At 36.4% G+C, this 20,754-nt stretch overlaps 4 protein-coding genes across 6 annotated transcripts; 2 read left to right on the forward strand and 2 right to left on the reverse strand.

Annotated features, from left to right (window-relative positions):
• Window positions 1-481: 481 nt before the first annotated feature.
• On the reverse strand, window positions 482-2,270 carry LOC106296414 (E3 ubiquitin protein ligase RIE1-like). 2 transcript variants are annotated; one of them, XM_013732548.1, is made up of 5 exons: window positions 1,676-2,270; window positions 1,374-1,490; window positions 1,161-1,293; window positions 917-1,075; window positions 482-849 (listed from the first exon to the last, which is right to left on the reverse strand). In XM_013732548.1, exons 1-5 carry the CDS (start codon window positions 2,155-2,157, stop codon window positions 847-849), a joined length of 894 nt encoding a protein of 297 aa, XP_013588002.1. In that variant the 5' UTR covers window positions 2,158-2,270; the 3' UTR covers window positions 482-846. The 2 variants fall into 2 exon arrangements, with proteins under 2 accessions (XP_013588002.1, XP_013588001.1); XM_013732547.1 differs by having other exon boundaries at window positions 504-831; window positions 1,676-2,269.
• Window positions 2,271-2,424: 154 nt separating this feature from the next.
• Window positions 2,425-7,947, reverse strand: LOC106300922. Of its 2 annotated transcripts, XM_013737187.1 has the most exons (11): window positions 7,602-7,947; window positions 6,231-6,449; window positions 5,945-6,139; window positions 5,522-5,874; window positions 5,229-5,448; window positions 3,828-5,140; window positions 3,597-3,731; window positions 3,125-3,359; window positions 2,974-3,033; window positions 2,772-2,843; window positions 2,425-2,661 (listed from the first exon to the last, which is right to left on the reverse strand). In XM_013737187.1, the coding sequence occupies exons 1-11, from the start codon at window positions 7,848-7,850 to the stop codon at window positions 2,581-2,583; spliced, it is 3,132 nt and encodes a 1,043-aa protein (XP_013592641.1). In that variant the 5' UTR covers window positions 7,851-7,947; the 3' UTR covers window positions 2,425-2,580. The 2 variants fall into 2 exon arrangements, with proteins under 2 accessions (XP_013592641.1, XP_013592642.1); XM_013737188.1 differs by lacking the exon at window positions 2,425-2,661 and having other exon boundaries at window positions 2,782-2,914.
• Window positions 7,948-13,209: 5,262 nt separating this feature from the next.
• Window positions 13,210-16,013, forward strand: LOC106300923 (IAA-alanine resistance protein 1-like). The gene is made up of 11 exons (XM_013737189.1): window positions 13,210-13,726; window positions 13,810-13,893; window positions 14,015-14,064; window positions 14,172-14,223; window positions 14,387-14,515; window positions 14,608-14,828; window positions 14,890-15,033; window positions 15,126-15,233; window positions 15,351-15,452; window positions 15,539-15,583; window positions 15,674-16,013. Exons 1-11 carry the CDS (start codon window positions 13,468-13,470, stop codon window positions 15,830-15,832), a joined length of 1,353 nt encoding a protein of 450 aa, XP_013592643.1. The 5' UTR covers window positions 13,210-13,467; the 3' UTR covers window positions 15,833-16,013.
• A 352-nt stretch (window positions 16,014-16,365) lies between these two features.
• Window positions 16,366-17,734, forward strand: LOC106298498 (putative clathrin assembly protein At1g68110). The gene has a single exon (XM_013734631.1). It carries the CDS (start codon window positions 16,429-16,431, stop codon window positions 17,596-17,598), a length of 1,170 nt encoding a protein of 389 aa, XP_013590085.1. The 5' UTR covers window positions 16,366-16,428; the 3' UTR covers window positions 17,599-17,734.
• Window positions 17,735-20,754: the final 3,020 nt, after the last annotated feature.

The following is a 20,754-nucleotide window of genomic DNA, read 5'->3' on the forward strand; positions in this document are numbered from 1 at the left end:
TTGGGATTAATTGTTCGATGTCTATTGTCTAGTCTGTCGATCTCTTTGTTTTTTCTTTTCTTTTCAAGGAACTTTATTTTTCAAGGGATATTCAATAATGTATGTTTGCTTTTCTACTAATTAAAATTAAAATTAAAAATACCCCAAAATCTAATACAAATATAAACTATTTTGAGAAACGTTGTTATTACCAAATATAGTCTAGTTGGATTGATAATTGATAGTAATGGCATAATGATTAAATAACACACAATTTAAAGATTAATTTCATATAATAGTTCTTTGTTTCAATAAAATTTGATTTACAAAAAAATGAAATTATGAGTAAGGTGGCTTGTTCGAACCAAACCGGTTACTGAACTGAATTTGAAATCTTGCATTGTCTGATCAACCTGCTTAACCGGACAACCAAAAGAAAAAGACAAACAAAATTCCGGATAAAATCCGCAGGGCTTAGTTTTAATATTTTTGAAAATATTCGTATATAAACTCTTTATTTGATATATGATAAACAGGAATGACAACAAAGTCGCAAAGTATATATCTTACGGCTTACACATGATAATCACTTCGCGAAGCTCTACTCTACTACTCTCTATATACAACATAAAATAAAACAAGTGCCAAAGCAAACTTAAAAGGGAAGAATCCTCTTTCTTCTTCTACTCTTCATTCTTGCTCATTACCTTTGAGAATATTGAACTTGCACAGTGGACATGTCGCATTCATTTTCAGCCACTTCTCGATGCACGTCGAGTGAAAGTGGTGGTTACAAGGAAGTGTCACCAGCTCTGTTCCATCTTCATATGAACTCAGACATATACAACAGTCCTACACAAACACCCATCACTAGAGGAAAAAAAAAGCTCTAGAATCATATTCTAAACTTCTCTATAAAAAACATGTAACAACTTACAGCATCTTCAGGCTCAAGTACACGTTCGTTTCCCGAATACTCAGTGCCTGCTTCGATAGGTATCATTTTCCCGCCACCATCTGTTTGCTTTTCGCCATTGCTCATCATCTGAAACTTGTACTTGGGAAGGATACTGAGATCTGCTTCCGATGCACCCTCCTGAAACACACAAAGTATTCATTTTTATTTCTTCCAAAAGGTAAGTCAACTTTTGAAGTCGAAAGGTTGCTCTTTTAGGCCATACCTGCCCGGCAACGGCGTAAAGAAGAGCAATGATACAAGGGAGGCAGCAACAGAGAGCGATTCCGATAAGACACGCAGCCACAACGCAGAAGACGGCGAAGAACACATCAAATGACAGGAAAACAAAAGTCAACCTGCAAAGCATTAAACTTTTTACAATGTCATATCCATTTACCCATTCATAAGAAACATTAAGCTGATATCACCCCCATACCAGTACAAATGCGATGCGTTTTCTAGAAGGATCTCACCACCAGATACAAGCCAGTAGAAGCCAGCAATCCACCAGACAAATGATATAATGGTGTTCATCGATTCACAAGTCTTAGTGCTGAGAAATTTTCATTGTGAAATCATTAGTAAATATATATTTTTCCCTGAAGAACAAAGCAACCCAAACCATGACAATAAAAGTAATAACTTTGGTAATAAAAAGACTAAATCTTTTTCATTCTTACACAAGCTAAAAGCACTCTTCAAGAAAACCAAGAACCAATAGAGAAGCAGAGAGCTAACCTGAGGATCCTCTCATCACCACCTTCATCATCACTATCATTCCTAACTCCACCACCAGAACCTTCCCCAGCTTCCAAATCCTCACCACTCCTACTAGCGTTCCTCTTCCTAAACTCCAACCACACAAGCACCACATGAACAAGGCACTGAGCCGCGTAACCGCAGATCCAAAACCTAACCGGAACGTTCGGCTTCTCCTCCTTGTAAACCAAAAGCATCACAGCCGCGACAACCACAAAGGCCGCGTTCCAGAGCATGTCGAGAGCCACGACGGGCTTCGAGTAGCCCCAATCGGCTCTCCGCTCCTCGAGCTCCTGCGCGGCCGTCTCTCTCACGACCATCGAAGCTCCTCGCCGACCCGTAGCTCGGTTTAACAGAACCGCGATTACGGGCTGGCGGCGTCGGGGAGATTGACGGGAGCGGAGAAGCGGGGAGGAGGAGGAATCGGACATGGTTGGAGATTGAGGTGAAGAAGAAGACATGGTCTGAAGATAAATCTAGGGTTTGTGTTTTTTCTCGTACTGAAGCTGCTTGAGAGGTCAGAATAGCTAAAGGGGTGTGTACACTTTTGTTTCTTCTGTATTTTTATAAAAATTAAATGATTTGGTGAATCTGTGAGTCATTAATGTATTTAAATTGTTAATTGTTCTTTTTGAAGATGTGTCTGGTTCATAGAATTAGTGACATTTTTTGGTAGTCAACTATTGGACTAGTGGGTATTGAAATTTGAGATTTGGCAATGTGTCCGAACCACTCAAATCTGAATGAGTGACATCCACTGATAAATCTGGGTTTGTTTGTATGTTTTATTTTGGTACAACGTCAAATTTTACAGATCCGTTTTTCTAACCAGTCATATAATAATACATAAGACTTATTATTCTGCAATAATGTGAAAGGAACATCTAAAGGAGCTTTGAATTGTATGAACCACAAGAAGTGCATTTGCGGTATCCTTTTCTTCCACAATCATTACACAGTATCACCTGTACCAAATCAAAATTTGCTTCTCAATAATAATCGATATAGGGGTATCTAGACTAGAGAGATAGGGGCTTTGTCCTACGTAACAATATGGATAGAGGGAGATGTGAACCTGAGTCTTGTTGGAGTATTCATCAGGCATCTTTTCTTCCGCTAGCAATTCGTCTAACATCTTAAAGTAGCTCTGTGTGAAACAGTCTTTTGTTTAGTACAGGCACTTCAGATTCAGAAGAACACACAGATCTATATCTGCAACTGCTAAATTCTTTTATTAGGAAACAAAACAATATTATGCTTGAAAATGTGTAACTTACCTTCATATCTCCTAGCGACTTGCTGCAGACAGGGCATGTGTAATTTGAACGAGTGTATTCCTATCACCAGAATCAAAAACAAAAAACAAATTTAGCAATGTATTTTTCAGGTTTTCATTATTACCATAAAACATTGACAGAGTTAAACTACCTGAAAGCATGCTGAGTGCATCAAGTGACCGCATGGAAGAGGCTTTATCACGGTTCTGGAGGTGAAGATGTACTCGCAGCAAATCGGACAATCAACTTCTAGCCAATTTTCCCGGCAAACATGCTCTTTTAAGGAACATGACAAACAAGCATTGCATTTCATGCAATGGAAGTAGTCAATGCCCAGTCCTTCCCCTACCCGACAAAGATTGCAGTAGGGACAATGATAAATTGACCTGTTAACATCATTGGATTGTTAGTCTTCAGATTCAACATTTCCTAGTTGAATCAACTTAAAACTTCTTTAATATATAATTTGAAAAAAAAAAAAAATTAATATATAATTTGATTCTTTTTCAAAAGTTGTAAATTTTATAACCCAACATTTTTTTCTGTACATGTTTTAATTAATATCAAGCACAAGAGACACTTGAAGCATCAAAGTAAATATCCTGAAGCAGAGGAATATTTACCTTTCATCATCAAATAATTTACATATCTTGCAGAAGTAGCTTCCAATTGACGACTTGCACGACGCATTTGAGCAATTTGCACCAATTGGCTGAATCATAAGGCATTTCATGCACATCATCTTTTCGATATGTTTCCTGCATAAGAAGTCAAGAGAACCAAAATACGGTTAAGCGCCAAACAAGATTTTGTTTAAGTTCCTCATATGAAAGTAGAAGAAGATGTTACACTACCTTTCCACCGAGTGATCAGCCTCGTCATCATGGCATTGTATACACGTGAAGAGCTGGTCACAACAAGGAGCAAGAAGCTTGCTGTTCCTCTTGTAGTGCTCGCAGCCAAAGACGGAACTATGAGCATCTCGATAAGATGGATGCTGACCATGAATTGTTTCTATACTGCTTGAGAGGATGGATGGTTCTTGACTCATTGATAACAAGTGTTCATATTTTATGTTGTTTGCTTCTCTTGCTTCCTCTTTGATAATATGACCGTTGTACCATTCATTTAGCCAATCGACAAACATTGTTCCCCTTGTCGCTTGGAGCCATAAGGACATTGCATCATGTTGTTCATCAGATGTCAAAGAATCCATTAACCAGGGAATCATATCCTTCAGTGTTTCCCCGCTTATTCTCCCAAGCATGCATCCTATGATTTTCTCTTGTTCTTCAATAGTAAAGCAGCCCCTGAACAGACACCATAGCTCAGTTTCTTCTTGTTTGAAATGCTCTGACAATATCTTGTGCATGGATCTGCATATCTCTTGGAGACTCAGACATAACCGCTCATACTTCATTGTAGAAACCAACATGTTCAGCTCTGACATCTCATTTAAAATTAATGACACCTTATCAAAGTGTTTGGTTTCTAGCTCATGATCAATACTAAATGAGTGAGTGATCTTTTGTAGCTTTCCCTTTGCCTCCGGTGCTGGAAACGCAATCTCATCCTCTGCATTAGAGTGTATCTGATAAAATAATTTTATCAGATGGAACCGCTGTTGAAACTCCATGAGGAAGCTAGAGTCGGATGCTAGTCTTGCTGATCCACTAACAAGGTAGTCAAGATCCACCTTCATTGCCTTGTGGAAGAAGAAAAGGAGATCAATTGGTTTTCTATCCATGGTAAATGGATCATCCATATGCAGATGACGAGATCTAAGGTTTCCGGAGAAAAGCATTCTACTAGAGTAAGGTGTCTCGTACATGTCTCCAGCAGCCGGCAACATGAAGAAGGTTGAGGACTTGTTTCTTTTAAAGAAGCATAACATTGCGAAGAGCTGTTTCCAAGAACTTCCAACAGAGGTTTTGTCTGAGTAGCCAAAAGGTAGCCACTGCAACAAGAGGCGTGGAAATATTTTTTTGGGAAAAGAATCTTTTAAAGTCAAGAAATGAAGAATGGATTGAGATTCTTCTTCTGACAGATGAGCAGAGAACCATGGTATGACACACTTTAGCAATCCAAGAGGTAAGACATGTATGCTTGTGTACAGGACCTGCCTTTGCATTTCATGATTACAATTCTTGCTGATGACTGGGAATACCTGGAGATTAAAGAGAATCAATTTCATTAAAACAAGTTCTAGTTTCAACTAAAAACTCCAACTAGAAAAGAGTATAAAAATGTTGTACCTTTGTTCTATGTACAGAAAATTGTTTTGTTACTTGGAGTACAAGGGAATCAAGTTCCTCCTGAAGCTTCAGTAGAAAACCCTCCGTCCACATTTTAGCATCGTCACTTTTGTATAAAAATCTCTTAAAATTCCCAAGACAAATATCTATGGTGAATTGATTTGTACTTGAAGAGGCTATTTCTTCTAACACCGGGTGGAAGAACTTGTTAAATGCATTGCTGCAAGAAAAAAATATATTCAGTAACCCATTCAGAGAAAAGAGGACGAGTTTTAAGAGATGAGGCATCTTACCAGTAAGAAACAAGAACATCAGCAAGGAAGTTTAACCGAGCCATGACTACATCAAGGTCCAAAAGAAGTCTTGGGGATTTCTCTTGGCATAATTCTTCTTGAATGTCTCTCAAATCTTTTTCAACTGCATTTTGATAAAGCTGAAGACCATGAATTGGGCTGTGACCTACATTTTTAATAAAAAGAGCCTTTTCACTCCACCGGCAGAACCATTTAAAACATCCTCTGGACTCCTGTGTCCTAGATGAGTTCTTCGTATTTTTAGACACATCTCCATACTGGACACATTTTACGATCTTTGTAGAAGCCCCACAAGTCGATGGAATGTTGTTGATCAGCCAAGAGCTTATCACCTTTTATAAAAAAAAAAGAAATTTATTATCAGATTTAAAAAGATTGGAATAAAATAGAGGATATGCATACCTGTTGCAATAAGTCTTCATTTGGAACTATGTCTTTCATGCAATTCACAACTTCAGTTTTCTCCTCGTGAGAGAGATAAGACATCATCCATGGCAAAAAGTCTTTGAGTACCATCACTGGAACACTACAAATGAATTGCCACACAAGTGATGCCTGTTCTCGGAACGAGAACTTCTCAATTAACAAAGGAAAGACCTGCATAATAGAGTATCATGGAGTGTTATGAGCAGAGGAAACATAGCAAAAATCTAAAGTGAAATGTCTTTAACTGGACTATATTATTGACCTGCCGCTCTTCTTTAAGCATATGTTGGCATATGGATGACTGAATGGTGCCTATGCATAGGATAACTTCACGAAGTACATCGCTTACGCTCCCTAATTCCTCTTCAAGAACATGTAGCCAATGGAACAATGAGGATAAGAGATCATCTGTGCCAGCATGCTCAAGCGAATAACTAGAAACAATGTTCTTCACACGTTCACCGAGCGCCAAAAAGACAACCTGCATGCCAATAAAAACGAATCATTTCAAACCCAATGGAACCGTCTTTTTCTTAAAGAAACTCGTTAGCACCAATCGTAAACCACTATCAAGATTGTATGAAATGATGAATGACAATGACTATTACTAAAAATCTGGTGTAGAATCTAGGGATAGGCGAAAAAGTTGTTCCAAACCATACCAAGTATATATATTAATGATATAAAGATTTAAGATAATTAATTATCTAATCTAAACGCTAAGCATATGTTACATACTTTTCTGTTTATCTACTACTTCTGTTGCATACATTTTTTTTTTTACTTTTTTGAATATTCCTTTTGAACCAGGTACACCATCAACTCTCCATTATCTCAAATGTAAAATTTTCAATATGTTGAATTAAAAAAACGTGATTTTTCTACATTTCGTTAAACTCTGAAAAGCTACCTATAAGATCTTCAGCATCAAATTCTTTTTACTAGGGTTGGAAAGTATTCATTTGAAATTATTGGATTGCATTTTTTTACAATTTTATTTGTCATGCATTTTTTTACACCTAAACATGAAGAAACTAAGAGCAGAAAGTTCTTAGGGTGGGGTTCTTAGCGGAATATAAGAAACCGTATCTTAACTTTTAACGAAAAAAAGCTAAGAACCGGCTCTTAAATAAGTTAAGAGATGGTTTTTTATATTCCGTTAAGAACCTCACCCTAAGAACCCCCATTAATCATGCTCTAAAGACTTAATAATCAAATGGTGGTTTGGTTTGGTTCGGTTAGTTTTATGTTTTATAAATTGTTTTTTTTTTCCTTAATCTAACTAGAACTAATCTAAACACCAACCCCATTAAACAAAACCAAAATGAAGACAAACCAAACTGGACATTAAGAAAACCAAATTAATCTCTAGTTAATAAAACGGAACCAAACCGAAATGGCATAATTAAGCGCCAAAATGCAAATTTTCACATTCTGACTAACCTCGACGTGCTAATCTAATCCACGAATATTAGCAATACAAAATCCAGCAACTCATTTCGAATAATAAAACTATTTCACTCACACAGAGAAGAGAAGAGACATATAAGGCATGATTAACCGAAATTATCAACGAGAATTTGATAGAAATTTCCATTTAACAGTGGGATCATCTAAAAAGGACGAAGCTAACCTCATCTTCAGCTGCGCTGTGATACTTGTACACAAGCTTCAAAAACTCAAACTTCCGGCGTAGCTCCCCGGCCAATTCCCCGCTAAAGGAACCGGCTGCAGAGGCGTCAGTAGCGAAACGACGGAGCTCCACTAGCTGGGCACTGAAAGCCTTGTGGAAGTAAACGAAGAGCAGAACGGGGGCATCTGCAAGCTTAGTGTTTTGGACGGTAACCACCGGAAGGGAACGAAGATGAGTTTTGCCGCCCATTTTCCGCAACAGTCAAGAACCAAGTAAAGTGAAGGAGAAAAAGGGAATAAGTAAACTAGTTGATGAGTAGAGAAGGCATTGATCATTTTATAGTATCAGATTAGTTAATAAGCTGAGTCAGCCTCGTTATTTTAAATCGATCGGTCCATTTTCACATACGTTATGGAAAATGGCGTGATTGTGGCCGGTTTTACACGACGAGACCAATCAACGATGACACCGTTAGTTTAAATCCGTCATGGAGCATCCCGTTCCGTCTTGTCTTCTCTTCACGAGCCGTATTGTGGTTGTCGTGTGCTCTTCCTGTCATTCCACGTGACTCGCCAGTTAGTTGGGTTCACATACGCCTTCTATAATAAAATACTAGGTAATAACCCGCACCTCGCGCGAAATGTGATTATTAGTTTCTTTATTTTTTTAATAAGAAAACATTAATCTGTTTAATCTGGATATTGGTTCGGTTTTGGGTTGTTTTTTGGTTTTTAATCTCCTAAAATATAACTATCATTTTAAATCAATATTTATTTGGTTTGTTCGGTTAAAATGTTTGACGTTTTTGGTTTTTTTTCTGTGATAATCAAAAATTACTATTATTTATTTGTTTTCATGTTATGAATCTTAGATAGTTGTGATGTCGAACCAATGGTTTCATATTATAATTTCTAATTGGATAATAGTTAAAAAAGAAAAGAAAATTATTAAGACAAATCATTTTACTACAATTTGGTCGATAGTGAAAGAAGCATTAAGAAAAAAGAATATTTTAACTTCCAAAAAAATTAAATATTTCAGTTGTGGTAAATATTTAGTTATATGGTGCTCACGTCAATAAGCACATGTATGTGTATGTAAAAGTATATAAAGATAGTTGATAAATATATAAAGATACTGTTAATTAATATTAAATGACATTTTTCATAATAATACATGAAAAATGAAATTCTTAAAATGAAATTATTTGAAAACAAAAATATTGTAAAAATTATATAAACTATAATATATAACTTATATATAATTATTTAAATATATGTGTATATATATATATATATGCATATAACGGATCAAATTGGATATTCGTTCCTATAAATATTGATATTTGTGATTTGTTTTTTTTTTACGGATATTGCATTTTAGTATATGATTTGCTTTGTAGAGTAACGGATATCCAGATTTTTTGGTTCAAATCAAAACGATAACGAATCGAATCAAAATTTATGAATAAATTGTCTAGCTCTATTCGAAAACAGTAAAAATAATGTAAAGAAGAATCATGCATGTGAGTTTTATATTAAAAAAACGAAAAGTACATAGTGTGAACATATTTATGTAGAGTTCGGATGAGAAGTTTTCTACATTTGACATGTGTCCAGTTTATTGTAAACACATTTATTATAATGCGTCTCCTTTAATATATAAGGGATGTGCGCCTATCCTAATTTTTCAGCCTATTAAGATTTTTAAAAAAATTAATACAAAAACCAGTTTGTTGGATGGTAATATCTCAATCTTTAACGGATTTTATCTATATTCTTTTGAGCTTTTGAGGTCATTTACTGATGATTTTTTTTGGTTTATTTATCTTTTTAAAAAATTGGTTGTTTGATATTTATCTTTTTATGGTTTGAAACTAAACAGTGTTAAAAAAAAAAATTTAAAATTGTTTGTTCAATAAGTCAAAACGAAATATTGATGCCAGTCAAACTCGTTTTTAGAGGTTGTTGCACCCATTACCAGGAGTGTGCAACCCTAGATATGTTCTAGTCAAGGTCATGATTGTGGTTCCATTGATACATGCTCCATTTGAATTCACCAAGCCCATGTTAGAGGTGTTTAAACTGCACCTATATCTGCATAACTCAGCGATTGCTTATGAATAGGACTGAACATTTTATCCGTTAAATTTGATTCGATTCGTTATTCGTTTCGGTTCGATCCAGAAATTCCGGATATCCGTACATTCGAAGCAAAGCAAATACTAAAAATAAATATCCAATAAAATCGAAACAAATCACAAATATTAAAATTTTGGCAAGCGGATATCCGATCCGATCCGGCAATATATAAATACATGTATATCTTGATTATATTTAAAGTTTTTAATGTATAAAATTATATAATTATTATTCTAACATATGATTTGATAAATTCTATTCACATTATTACTTATATAAAAGTATTACATAAAAGGAAGAGAACACATTTATGACAATTATAATTTTTTTTTAAGTTTTGTGTTATTATAATTTTTTGACTAAGTTCAAAAAATTTACAAAATATGTAGATTCACTACTTCTTTTAATTTTTATTATATATATCCTGCAAAACATATTTTACAAAACAAATTTATATCAATTTTTTAAGATTATTTGTATTAATCAAAACGTTTGAGATATCCGTAAGTATTTGTAAATATCCGCAAATATCTATTTATTTTCCGGATATCCGTTTTTCTGAATATCCGTATTTTTCCGAAGCAAAGCAAATCGAAAAATTAGATATCCGTGACATACGAAGCAAATCGCAAATACCTTTAAAACCCCGGATATCTAATCCGTGTCCAGGTCTACTTATGAATATCTCGTCTACATAGCCAAATTTGGTCAAAAAGCTGCGTGAAATATTAGTGTTCATTTCCAAAAAAAATTGAGATCTTTTATGTAGGTTTTAACCGTTAATTTTACAGAAAAAGAAATTATTAAAATTCTTAAAAAATGTTTATAACCCTTTAGATCGGGTCCTGATTGTATATTCTATAGTTTTTGTTATTTTACTAGAATAGTTTTACCTTTTCTGAGTATATTTGGATATTTTGGAGTAGTTTTCAAATATTTGGTGATTTTGAAGATGTGGTAAAATCATGCAAGAACTGAATCGAACCTTGCCAATAAATAAATAAAATATCTGAATGAAATTTATGAATCTACTTCATTAAAATAGAAGTACACATATAGAATATTTCTTAGACTTTCACAATATTTACAATCCAATGCTACTGAAAATTTAATTAATTTAACGTAAAAATATATAATTCTTTGCCACGTATTGAATGTTTTTCTAAAATAATTCAAATTAACTACAATGGAAGAAACACATAATTAAATGGTTATGATTTTCTTTTCCAGGTAGTCAAGAATCAATTAAAATTAAACATTATACTCATAAATCAATTAAGTTAATTGAAATGTACAATCGGCCAAGGCAGTTATGATCCGTCCTTACCTGATTTATAAAATATTTTCACAATACTTACACCTTCTCTATTTTGAAAACTATGGATACAATTATATAAATCAAATATTCTATTGAATAAATTGCCTACAATATTTTTATTTTCTTACAAATGTTATAACTAATGTATCAATTTTTAATATCATACTAACCATATTGTTTGTGGAAGCACTGTGGTCTAGTGGTTAAGGTTTAAAAGCTTCTACATCTAGATCTGAGGTTCGAATCTCAGACGACACAATTTATACACCAAGAGGTCTGGGTTTCAATTCCCGGAGAAGGCGAATTATGCAGAAAATTGGAGAAAACGCTTATAAGAGATCTTCAGCATGGCGCAAGGAGTATCATCAGGAATGAATCTCACATGGCGGCTCATGATGATGCAGTCAGACGTGAATCCTCATTAAGCAGATAAAATTTTCGGCAGTAATATCGTCTATGTAATGTTTCTCATAGTTTGTAATAGCATAATAACGAGAAAAAAACTTATAATGTCTATTTTTCTTATTGTTTAATTCAGAAAATTGATTTTCTAGATATTTTATACATAAATCTAATTGTACAAATTTTGGATTTGTATATATGATATCTAATATATATCGGGCATATAATTTACGTAGAACACACAAAAAAAATATTTGATGTAATTAAAGACATTGTTATCTTTCAAAATGTTATATTAGTACCTACGTTAAAAATCATGTATAACATTTACTATAAATGGAAAAAAAGTTTTCTCTCTCTAAACACAAGCTCCTCCCCCTCTCTGTTCAAAGGTCACAGTCTTGCCGTCAATCTTTTCCGGTGGTCGCCGCTTCCGTCGTGCGGCCGCCAGACCTTGCCTAATCTCCTGTTTTGTCCATAACCGTTTATCTCCTCGTTATCTTCGTGTTCTTCGGCGAGGGCGCCGCTCAGTGGTGCCTCAGATCTGGTTTCTCCGGATATAGATCTAGGGTTTTCGACGGTGGAGGTCGCTAGAGGACGACTTTTTCTTCTGTCGTGTGCAACCCAGGTCTGGAAAGCAGAGCTTCCAGCGTTTTGTCGAGATCCAGCCAAGCTTCGTTGAGATGGAGGTGCGTGCAGCGTCGGGGAGCTCCTCGTCGGTCTCGTTTCACCTCCGGCGTGGCGTCTGGTGGTGGGTGCGGCTGCGTGTGGAGCTGGGGTTCTCGGATTCGCTGGTTCATGGTTTCGAGCGTGAGTTTGAGGCCTTTTCTTGCTTGTCTCGAGTTCTCTCTATTGGGTTTGAGGCGTCTCCGTCGTGTTCTCTGATGGTGGCTGCGCGGGAGTTGTTGGTGACTGTGGTGGAGACGTCTGTCTGTTCTCCGACCTCCCCTGTGGCTCGCGTAGTAGTGTGTGGGTTCCCATGTGTTCCCTTCACCGCTCGGATCTTAGGGCCTCGACTATGTGGCCTGATCCGTAGCCATCTTCTTCTCAAATAATCTCAGCAGCTTTGTTTCTTGGCTAGGCAATGACTTCCGGCTTGTCTTTTACTTGGAGTAATAGCTAGGCAGCGGCTCATGTGTGTGGTCTCGGTTTTGTCTCCTCCGGAGGAGTTGTGCGTTTACCGATCCATATTCGCTTTGGGTTTGTGGTTAAATGGGTGTAGACGGTCCTGGTGGAATGCAATGGAGGCGGTAATCTCCACCGCAAACTATTGAACGACGGCATCGTCGGTCTTTGACTCTTCCTCGTACTGCCGGTGGTTTCTTTTATCAAGCTTGCTCTGGGTCCGTGGTTGGATTCTTCGCTTTTAGTTCGCTATGGGTTGTCGGTTAGAAGTTGTTAGGAACCGTAATATTCAGGGTTTAAGGGCGCCTTTCTTTCGGTAGCTCCCGGCAACTAGTCGATGTTCTATCTAGTTCTGGAGTTGCAAGGTTCTTCCTCGTCTCGCTATTGCTGCGTTTGAACGTTTGCGCTGCGTTTTTGTTCGGTCTGGTCCTTTGTTGCTGTTTGTAGTGTGTCTTGTGTGGTGTTGTTTATTTTTATGCTACTAGAACTTCTGTCGAAAAATTGAAAATCGGTAATAATATTTAATATTTTACCCAAAAAAAAAACATTTAGTATTAACAAAGATAAAAAAAATAAAAATTGACACCCACTCGGTACCATATTGAAAATCCCAACACTTGAACGTCCAGAGCTATCCACTGAATGTTCTTAAATACAGATTGGGGCTTTCGTCTCGCTTTAGAAAGAGAGGGTCAAAATTAAGAAAAATAAATAAAAAATCAAAAGATTTAATTACAAAAAAGAAAATGGATGTGGTGACATTCGGAGTCATAGTCGGAATCATCATCCTCATCTTCTGCATCGTCTGCTTCATCACCATCGAAGGCGCCTGCTGCAACAACCGCCGCTCTTCTTAAGTCTCTTGCATTAGATCAATCAGATGTCGTTGTCACTGACAAGACTCGCTGTTCCGTTTCTCGTTCTGGTGCTGTTCCTGGATCTGTGCGTATACACCGGACTCTCTCACTCAACGCCGGCGCGTGAGGACCACGATCATCATCATGAGGAGGTGAAGATGAAGTTGCCGGAGGAGCTGGCGGAGGAGGAGGATATGAGGCTGTGTGGGTTTGGGCCGTGTCTTCATCACGATCACGATCACGATCACGATCACGAATCAAGTTCTAGTCTTTCTGGATTTGGTAATTGGTTTATTGAATTTTTACAAACTCGTAGATGAATAATCTGATGATTTTAGAGTTCTCTTTCTTTTTTTTTATTACAGCACTGTGGGTTAATGCGTTGGGATGCTCTCTTTTGGTTAGCTTGGCTTCACTCATTTGTCTGATTTTGCTCCCTGTTATGTTCGGTAAGTGAAATCTCAAAAGGATCTTTGTGTTGACTGTTATGGAGAAAGTTATCTCTTTGTTTATCCAATTGGCTATACTAGAGTAGCTTTTGTTTGAACCTGTTTATGTTTCAAACTACAGTTCAAGGGAAGCCTGCAAAATGGTTTGTTGATGCCCTGGCTCTGTTTGGGGTATGTCTTTTGTTTCTTTCACTGTGATTAGTTTCGCTATGAGGTTGAAATGTAGGTATATGATCTGTTGCTGCTTCAAAATACTCTCCGTTGATTTGGTTTATCAGGCAGGAGCTATGTTGGGGGATGCTTTTCTTCACCAATTGCCACATGCTTTTGGTACATTACAATGGATCTCTTCTTACTAGTATGCACATTGATGTATAAACTTGTTTCTTAAGCCTACTCATTTTGCTGCCTTTAATACTCTCATGTTTCCCCTTGTTGTCTACCAACTACCAAGAGATATCTTCTAAAGTTCAATTTTTTTTTTGTGTGGCAGGTGGTGGTCACTCTCATTCGCATGATCACCATGAGAGTCATGACCATCATGATCATTCTCACTCTCATTCGGATTCGCCTTCACATTCACATTCTATACAAGATCTGTCTGTTGGACTGTCTGTTCTTGGTAAGTAGTAGAACACTTGCTCTTGTGTTTATCAAAAAAAGTAGTTTGACAGATCTTATATTTCAATTTAAACATGATTCTTGATTGTCTAGCTGGGATTGTGGTCTTCCTTCTTGTGGAGAAATTGGTGCGGTACGTCGAAGAAAACTCGTCTGGATCCAATGCTTGGGGTCACCATCACCACCACCACCATGCAGGAGGCAGTAAGAAACTGAAGGATGAGGACGATCATAACAACGCGGACAAACAGTGTCCCTCTGATGCAACTGAAAATTCATCAGAAAAAGTCTCTAAAGATAAATCTCTCCGTAAGGTGAGAACCAGCACTTCCATGTCATTTAATCTATATTGTTGACTTGTTTGTTACATTGCAGAGAAAGACTTCTGCTATTGATGGTGTGGATAAATCAAACTCAGGCTCAGAAACTATCTCCAATGGAAAATTGGACAAACCTGAACAGGCGGAGAAGAACTCAAGCCTAGTATTTGGTTACCTCAACTTGTTCTCTGATGGTGTTGTAAGCATGTGCTCCTTTGTTATTTATCAAAGATTAGAGAAGAGATACTTCATCTGAGAAGATTCGATCTTGTCCCCGTTTTTGCTGTGCAGCACAATTTTACTGATGGAATGGCGTTAGGAAGTGCGTTTCTCATCTACGGATCAGTTGGTGGATGGTCAAGAACCATGTTCTTGCTTGCGCACGAGCTTCCCCAAGAGGTCCCCTACTCTGTTTCATTTACAAACTTTTGAGAATGTGTTGTTTCATTTACAAACTTTTGAGAATGTGTATAGCAACAAGTAAGTAACCGTTTAAAAGATAACGATACTTTGCAGATAGGTGATTTTGGGATTCTAGTGAGGTCAGGCTTCACTGTAACAAAGGCACTCTTCTTCAACTTCCTCTCTGCACTCGTTGCACTTGCAGGAACTTCATTGGCAAGTCTTTTACATCTGAAAACCTTTCTAGAGATATTGAAACTGAACTAACCTTCGTTATGTTTTTTTATTTGTCTCGGCCACAGGTTCTGGTCTGGGGAGATGAACCGGGACAGTCATCATTGATTGAGGTAGTAAAAACATTTGGCTTTGATTCGTTTTAGTAACGTTATATCTAAATAATTTTATTATATTTTGGGTGGGTGATTGAAATATTGTAGGGATTCACAGCGGGAGGATTCATATACATAGCGGTTGCAGGTGTTCTTGCGGAGATGAACAACAACTCTGGAAAATCGACAGTTAAAAACAGTGTGTGCCATTTGATATCGTTGATGCTTGGCATGAGTGTTGCTCTTGTCATCTCTCTTCTTGAATGATCTCTCTTATTAATTGCTTTGTAGTAGCCCGCTATAAAAGACATGTCCCAAGTTGGGGTTACAGAAATGATTATTTTCTACACTTGTGGCAAATTTTCTGTAGTCAGATCGACGTTAGTCTCTTCATTGCAAAATGTTGAGTCAAAAAGGTTCCCCAATCCAGTTTTTGTTCTGTTTTTGATTCTTAGGTTTTTTTTTTTTTTTAATTATAGAACCTCAAGGAAAATTCAGATACGTTTCGGTCCGATAAACTCAAATAGATTCTGCTAAAATAAGTGAACTTCACGTCTCTAAATTTAGTAGGATAAATAATGCTTTCCCAAGAGAATTATGTCATGAATTTTGAGTTCGGAGATGGAATAAATGACATTTTGCTTATTATACGTATATTGAAAACAAACCCAAATAAGGACATTTTATACGACTTTGGTTCGGTTCAAAAAAAAAATGCACGAATTAAAAAAAATGTTCACACGTGCCAGCTTTTTTCGTTGTTTATCAAAAAAAATATTATTTTTATGAAATCAGCGGTTACAACGGTATTAACGGATGGTTTAGGGACAAGAACTTAAAATAGAGAAAGGAGATTTACAGAGATGATTTTTTCGATCTCGAGGAAGAAGAAAGATACAGAAAAGACAACGAGAGAGAGAGAGAGAGGGGAAGAGGAGGAAGGGAGGGGGCTCTCGACGATGAAGCTGTGGAAACGAGCCGCCGCCGCGATAAAAGACCGTAAAAGCCTATTAGCGGTCGGATTCTCAAAGCGAACTTCACACCACAACTTAGACCTCGAAGCAGCCATCATCAAAGCCACCTCCCACGACTCCTCCTCCGTCGACTACTCAAACGCTCACCGCGTCTACAAATGGATCCGATCTTCTCCTCATCTCAACCTCAAAACGCTAATCCACACCCTCTCCTCCCGCGTCAGTCACACGCGCAGCTGGATCGTCTCCCTCAAATCCCTTATGCTCCTCCACGGCGTTATCTCCTGCAAACTCCCTTCCGTCTTAGGAGAGCTCCGCCGCCTCCCTTTCGACCTCTCGGATTTCTCCGACGGGCATTCGTGTCTCAGCAAAACATGGGGGTTCAACATCTTCGTCCGTGCTTACTTCGCCTTCCTCCAAAACTACGCTTCATTCTTATCCGATCAGTTCCACCGCCGCCCCGCGAGTAGAAGATCTTTTGAGCTGGAAAGGATCCAGAAACTGCAGTCTCTTCTCGATTTGATTCTACAGATACGTCCCATTGCTGATAACATGAAGAGGACGTTGATCCTAGAAGCGATGGATTGTATCGTGATCGAGAGTATCAACATCTACGGTAGAATATGCAGCGGCGTCATCAGAATGCTTCCTAGTTCAGGTAAAGCAGACGCCGCTGCAACCTTAAAGATCATCAATAAGGTAACGTCTCAGGGAGAAGATTTAGCTGTCTACTTTGAATTTTGCAAAGGATTTGGCGTCCCGAACGCGAGAGATACTCCTCAGTTCGTTAGTATACCAAAGGCGGAAGTAGAAACAATCAAGAACATGATTGAGAACGTTGAAGAAGTAGTAGTAGAGGAAGAGAAAGCTATGGTGGTTTTGGAGAAGCCGAGGTTGGAGACGATCATCACAGAGAAATGGGAGATTTTCGAAGATGATGAGTGTTGTTTCCATGAAAAGGTGATTAAAGAATATCAAAAGCATCCTCTGCCTCTTATAGTATCGTACCAAGAACCAGTTTATATCGAGTACATGATGCCAGATTTGATTACGTTCTAGTGAAGACACAACAAACAATCTGGATGAGATTGAACTTGTCTTGTCTTTTTTTTACCTTTTCCCTGTTTCTGGTTCTGTACATATACACAATTTTTACCAATATCTTGAGTAAAAATTCAAAAGAGATCAAGTGGTACATTTTGAGATATACCGAGCTTGATTATGAGTTCATTAAAGGCACCGTGGCTCATTTCCCTTCCCGGAAATACAAGCACATTGGTGGTACAGCATGTGGACTGCCATCCTCTTCAACCCCACCTGTAACAAGGTTGATGAAACTCATTACCATTATCTCAGTCGTAAGATTCATAGTGAGTTGATGATAAAAATTTGCTAATGAGGTTAAGATGGTAATCTTATATAAGATTCACAATTTCAAGTATTATCAATCATTTTGGATTCCATGTTAGTATCTTTGATGTTAGTCACAAAGAGCATATACGATTATTTTCGTAATGTATAGATGTTTCTATGGCGTCACCTGAGGTTGATGAATTATTATTGATCTTACTGGAAATCAAAGACAAGATAGGAAAATGGAACCTAAAGACCAAGTTGCCTGTAAAGCCCATAAAAGTGCTGTGCAGGGCTGTGCATTCAGCCGCTGAAAACATCCCTGAAACTTCACTATTACAATATAATAAATGACAATATATTCACTATCCTAATCTAGATGATACGATATCAATCATGTAGATGATTGTCTCTCAATACTGATGATTCTATAATATTGAAAGTAGCCATGACCATTACAAATAATCCATCCCAATCGAGAAACTCCCGGGCCTTCATGATGTGAAGCGTCGTAATTTTATTTGAGCCATCCTTCTCAAGGTCTTATCCAATTGCCTCGCCTTGTACTTGTATTGTTACTACTTACTACGTCCTTCAAATTCAAACCCGCATATACCTAGTGTTGAACGAAAAATAAATAAACGTTTCTTAATTAGACTTTTAACTTATTTTAATATACCCACTTGAAAAGCATATTTAACTTTTGTTTTGATTAAGGAAGGCTAATGATGTTCCTCTATATGTATATGTGTGTGTTGATTTCGTTTGATACGAAGGGTATGAATGGTGGTGACCAGTGAACGGCGAAGAATAATGCATTCCCTAACGTTCCTAAAAGAAATCACAATTCACAAAGAATAATAATTACCTCTCGTTCTCTTTCATTCTTTTTTATTTGTAGAGAATTAAAGAACAAAATTATTCTTTGTCAAATTTGATAAGGAACAACCATTCTTTTTTATTCCTGTTATTTTATTTTCGTATATTCTTTTTTTATTCGTTCCTCTTGTTTTCCGAATTTTCCGAATGGTCCAGTCAGACCCGAAATGTTTGCAAGGAAAGCAACAAGGCCGATGGGAAATCGTTATCAATCATAAAATGGTATGGCCAAAGCAAAGACTTTAAGGATGTACCATAAGTTTCGAACTTTATAGAGACTAGTACTTTCTCATAAGTCATAATACGTCGCCTAATCAAATATAATATTAAGCAAAACAAAAACTATTAACAATTTATAATATGGTGACAAAAACAAAAGTATTCTAACTAACCAAACGCTTTGAATAGAAATTAAAACAATATATATATTATATATACCAACTTACAGGCTTATATTATTACACAACAACAAAATTGTATTGTAGTACTTAATTAGAGACTATAGAACTTGTTTACAGCAAAAAAATTCTCCATTTCAGTTTAAACGTGATGAATGGGCTGCACAGTTGCACCTAATCTCACAATCTTGTCTGCTCGTGTTTTCTGAATTTAATTTTAGAATTCAGAGACCGTGAATTTTTGCACTTACAATAACTTAAACCATATATAGTAGATGGACGACATGCTAGCAGATTGGACGCATAAACTAAATTAATAGCATGTCAACAGAATATAACATATTGACAATAAAACTATTTTTTTTATTCACACACAAATGGAATACTGGTCTACTCAAAACGTTACTATTCTCTCCTTTTCTTAATCAGTTAACGATTTAGATTGGTAAACACAAATTTTAAAAAAAATTAAACAAAAAATCATTATTTATATACATAAGTACATTCGACCAATAATAACCAATAATTAAAAACTGCATAATACAAAATTATATAACATCAAATATTAATAAATTATACATTAAAAGTTAAAAATTAAAACATCATCTAATCTAGAAAAAAATATTCTAAAATATAAAATATAGAAAAATAGAGGGAATATTAATTAATATAACAATATTTTCCGGTTTCTATCAAGTATCATAATTGGGGCTTTCTCGGATATATATTTTGAATTTTAATAGTGTTAAAAATACCACAAAATAGTTTATACTCTACAACGTTTATAGACTTTTTCAATCATAGAATGGGAATTTAAGAAGCTTTAAAAGATATCCTAAGACTTATGAATCGATAGTTAAATGTTCTTTACTTAAAATAACATAAAATAGCAGTTGGAGTATTAATTATTTGATCATATTCAGTTAATTCCAAATTTAAATGCAGACAAATGTTGTCTTCCCTGGCCGAGCCACTTAACTGGAGACCCGTCCTTTTGGCACCAGTTGATTGTCGTAACCAGTCGCAACTTAACATCACAAAGCATTCTAATTATCGAAAACAGAAAAATTAAAGTAGGGTTCATATTCATGTATGTATAGATCCGTGAGCATTAATAGGCTCAGTCTATTTTATGAGCAAATGTACAAATCCATAATGATGACAATTATACAAAAGCTACATATAAGAGATGTAATAATGAAGAAAATGCAAAGGCAATAGATGAGAGTAGCGGGTAGGGTAAAGGCTTACACCGTCCATGTGGCCAAGATTTGGCAATGCTTTCTATGAAGATTATGACATAGAGACAAAGTCACTTTCTTCTCTCTATAAATTATTATACAAAAAATTGTAACTAATTTATTTTAATTAGTCTTTGTGCGTTGTCAATAGAAGTTTACACTTCTTCATCATTACTGCTTGGAAAGCAAAAAGCCAAAGGGTCCAACTCCCATGTTGTCATCACTATTATCTCCTCCTTAGTTAAAACCTAATTAATTAATACTCTTTTTGTTTGTTTTCTTGTCTCCCCTCTCCTTTATTCGTACTTCTCTTTCTCTAAAACGAATCTCGCATCTAATCTTAC

The sequence above is a fragment of the Brassica oleracea genome, chromosome C6 (genome assembly GCF_000695525.1).
Source record: "Brassica oleracea var. oleracea cultivar TO1000 chromosome C6, BOL, whole genome shotgun sequence".
In the NCBI taxonomy this organism is placed as follows: domain Eukaryota; kingdom Viridiplantae; phylum Streptophyta; class Magnoliopsida; order Brassicales; family Brassicaceae; genus Brassica; species Brassica oleracea.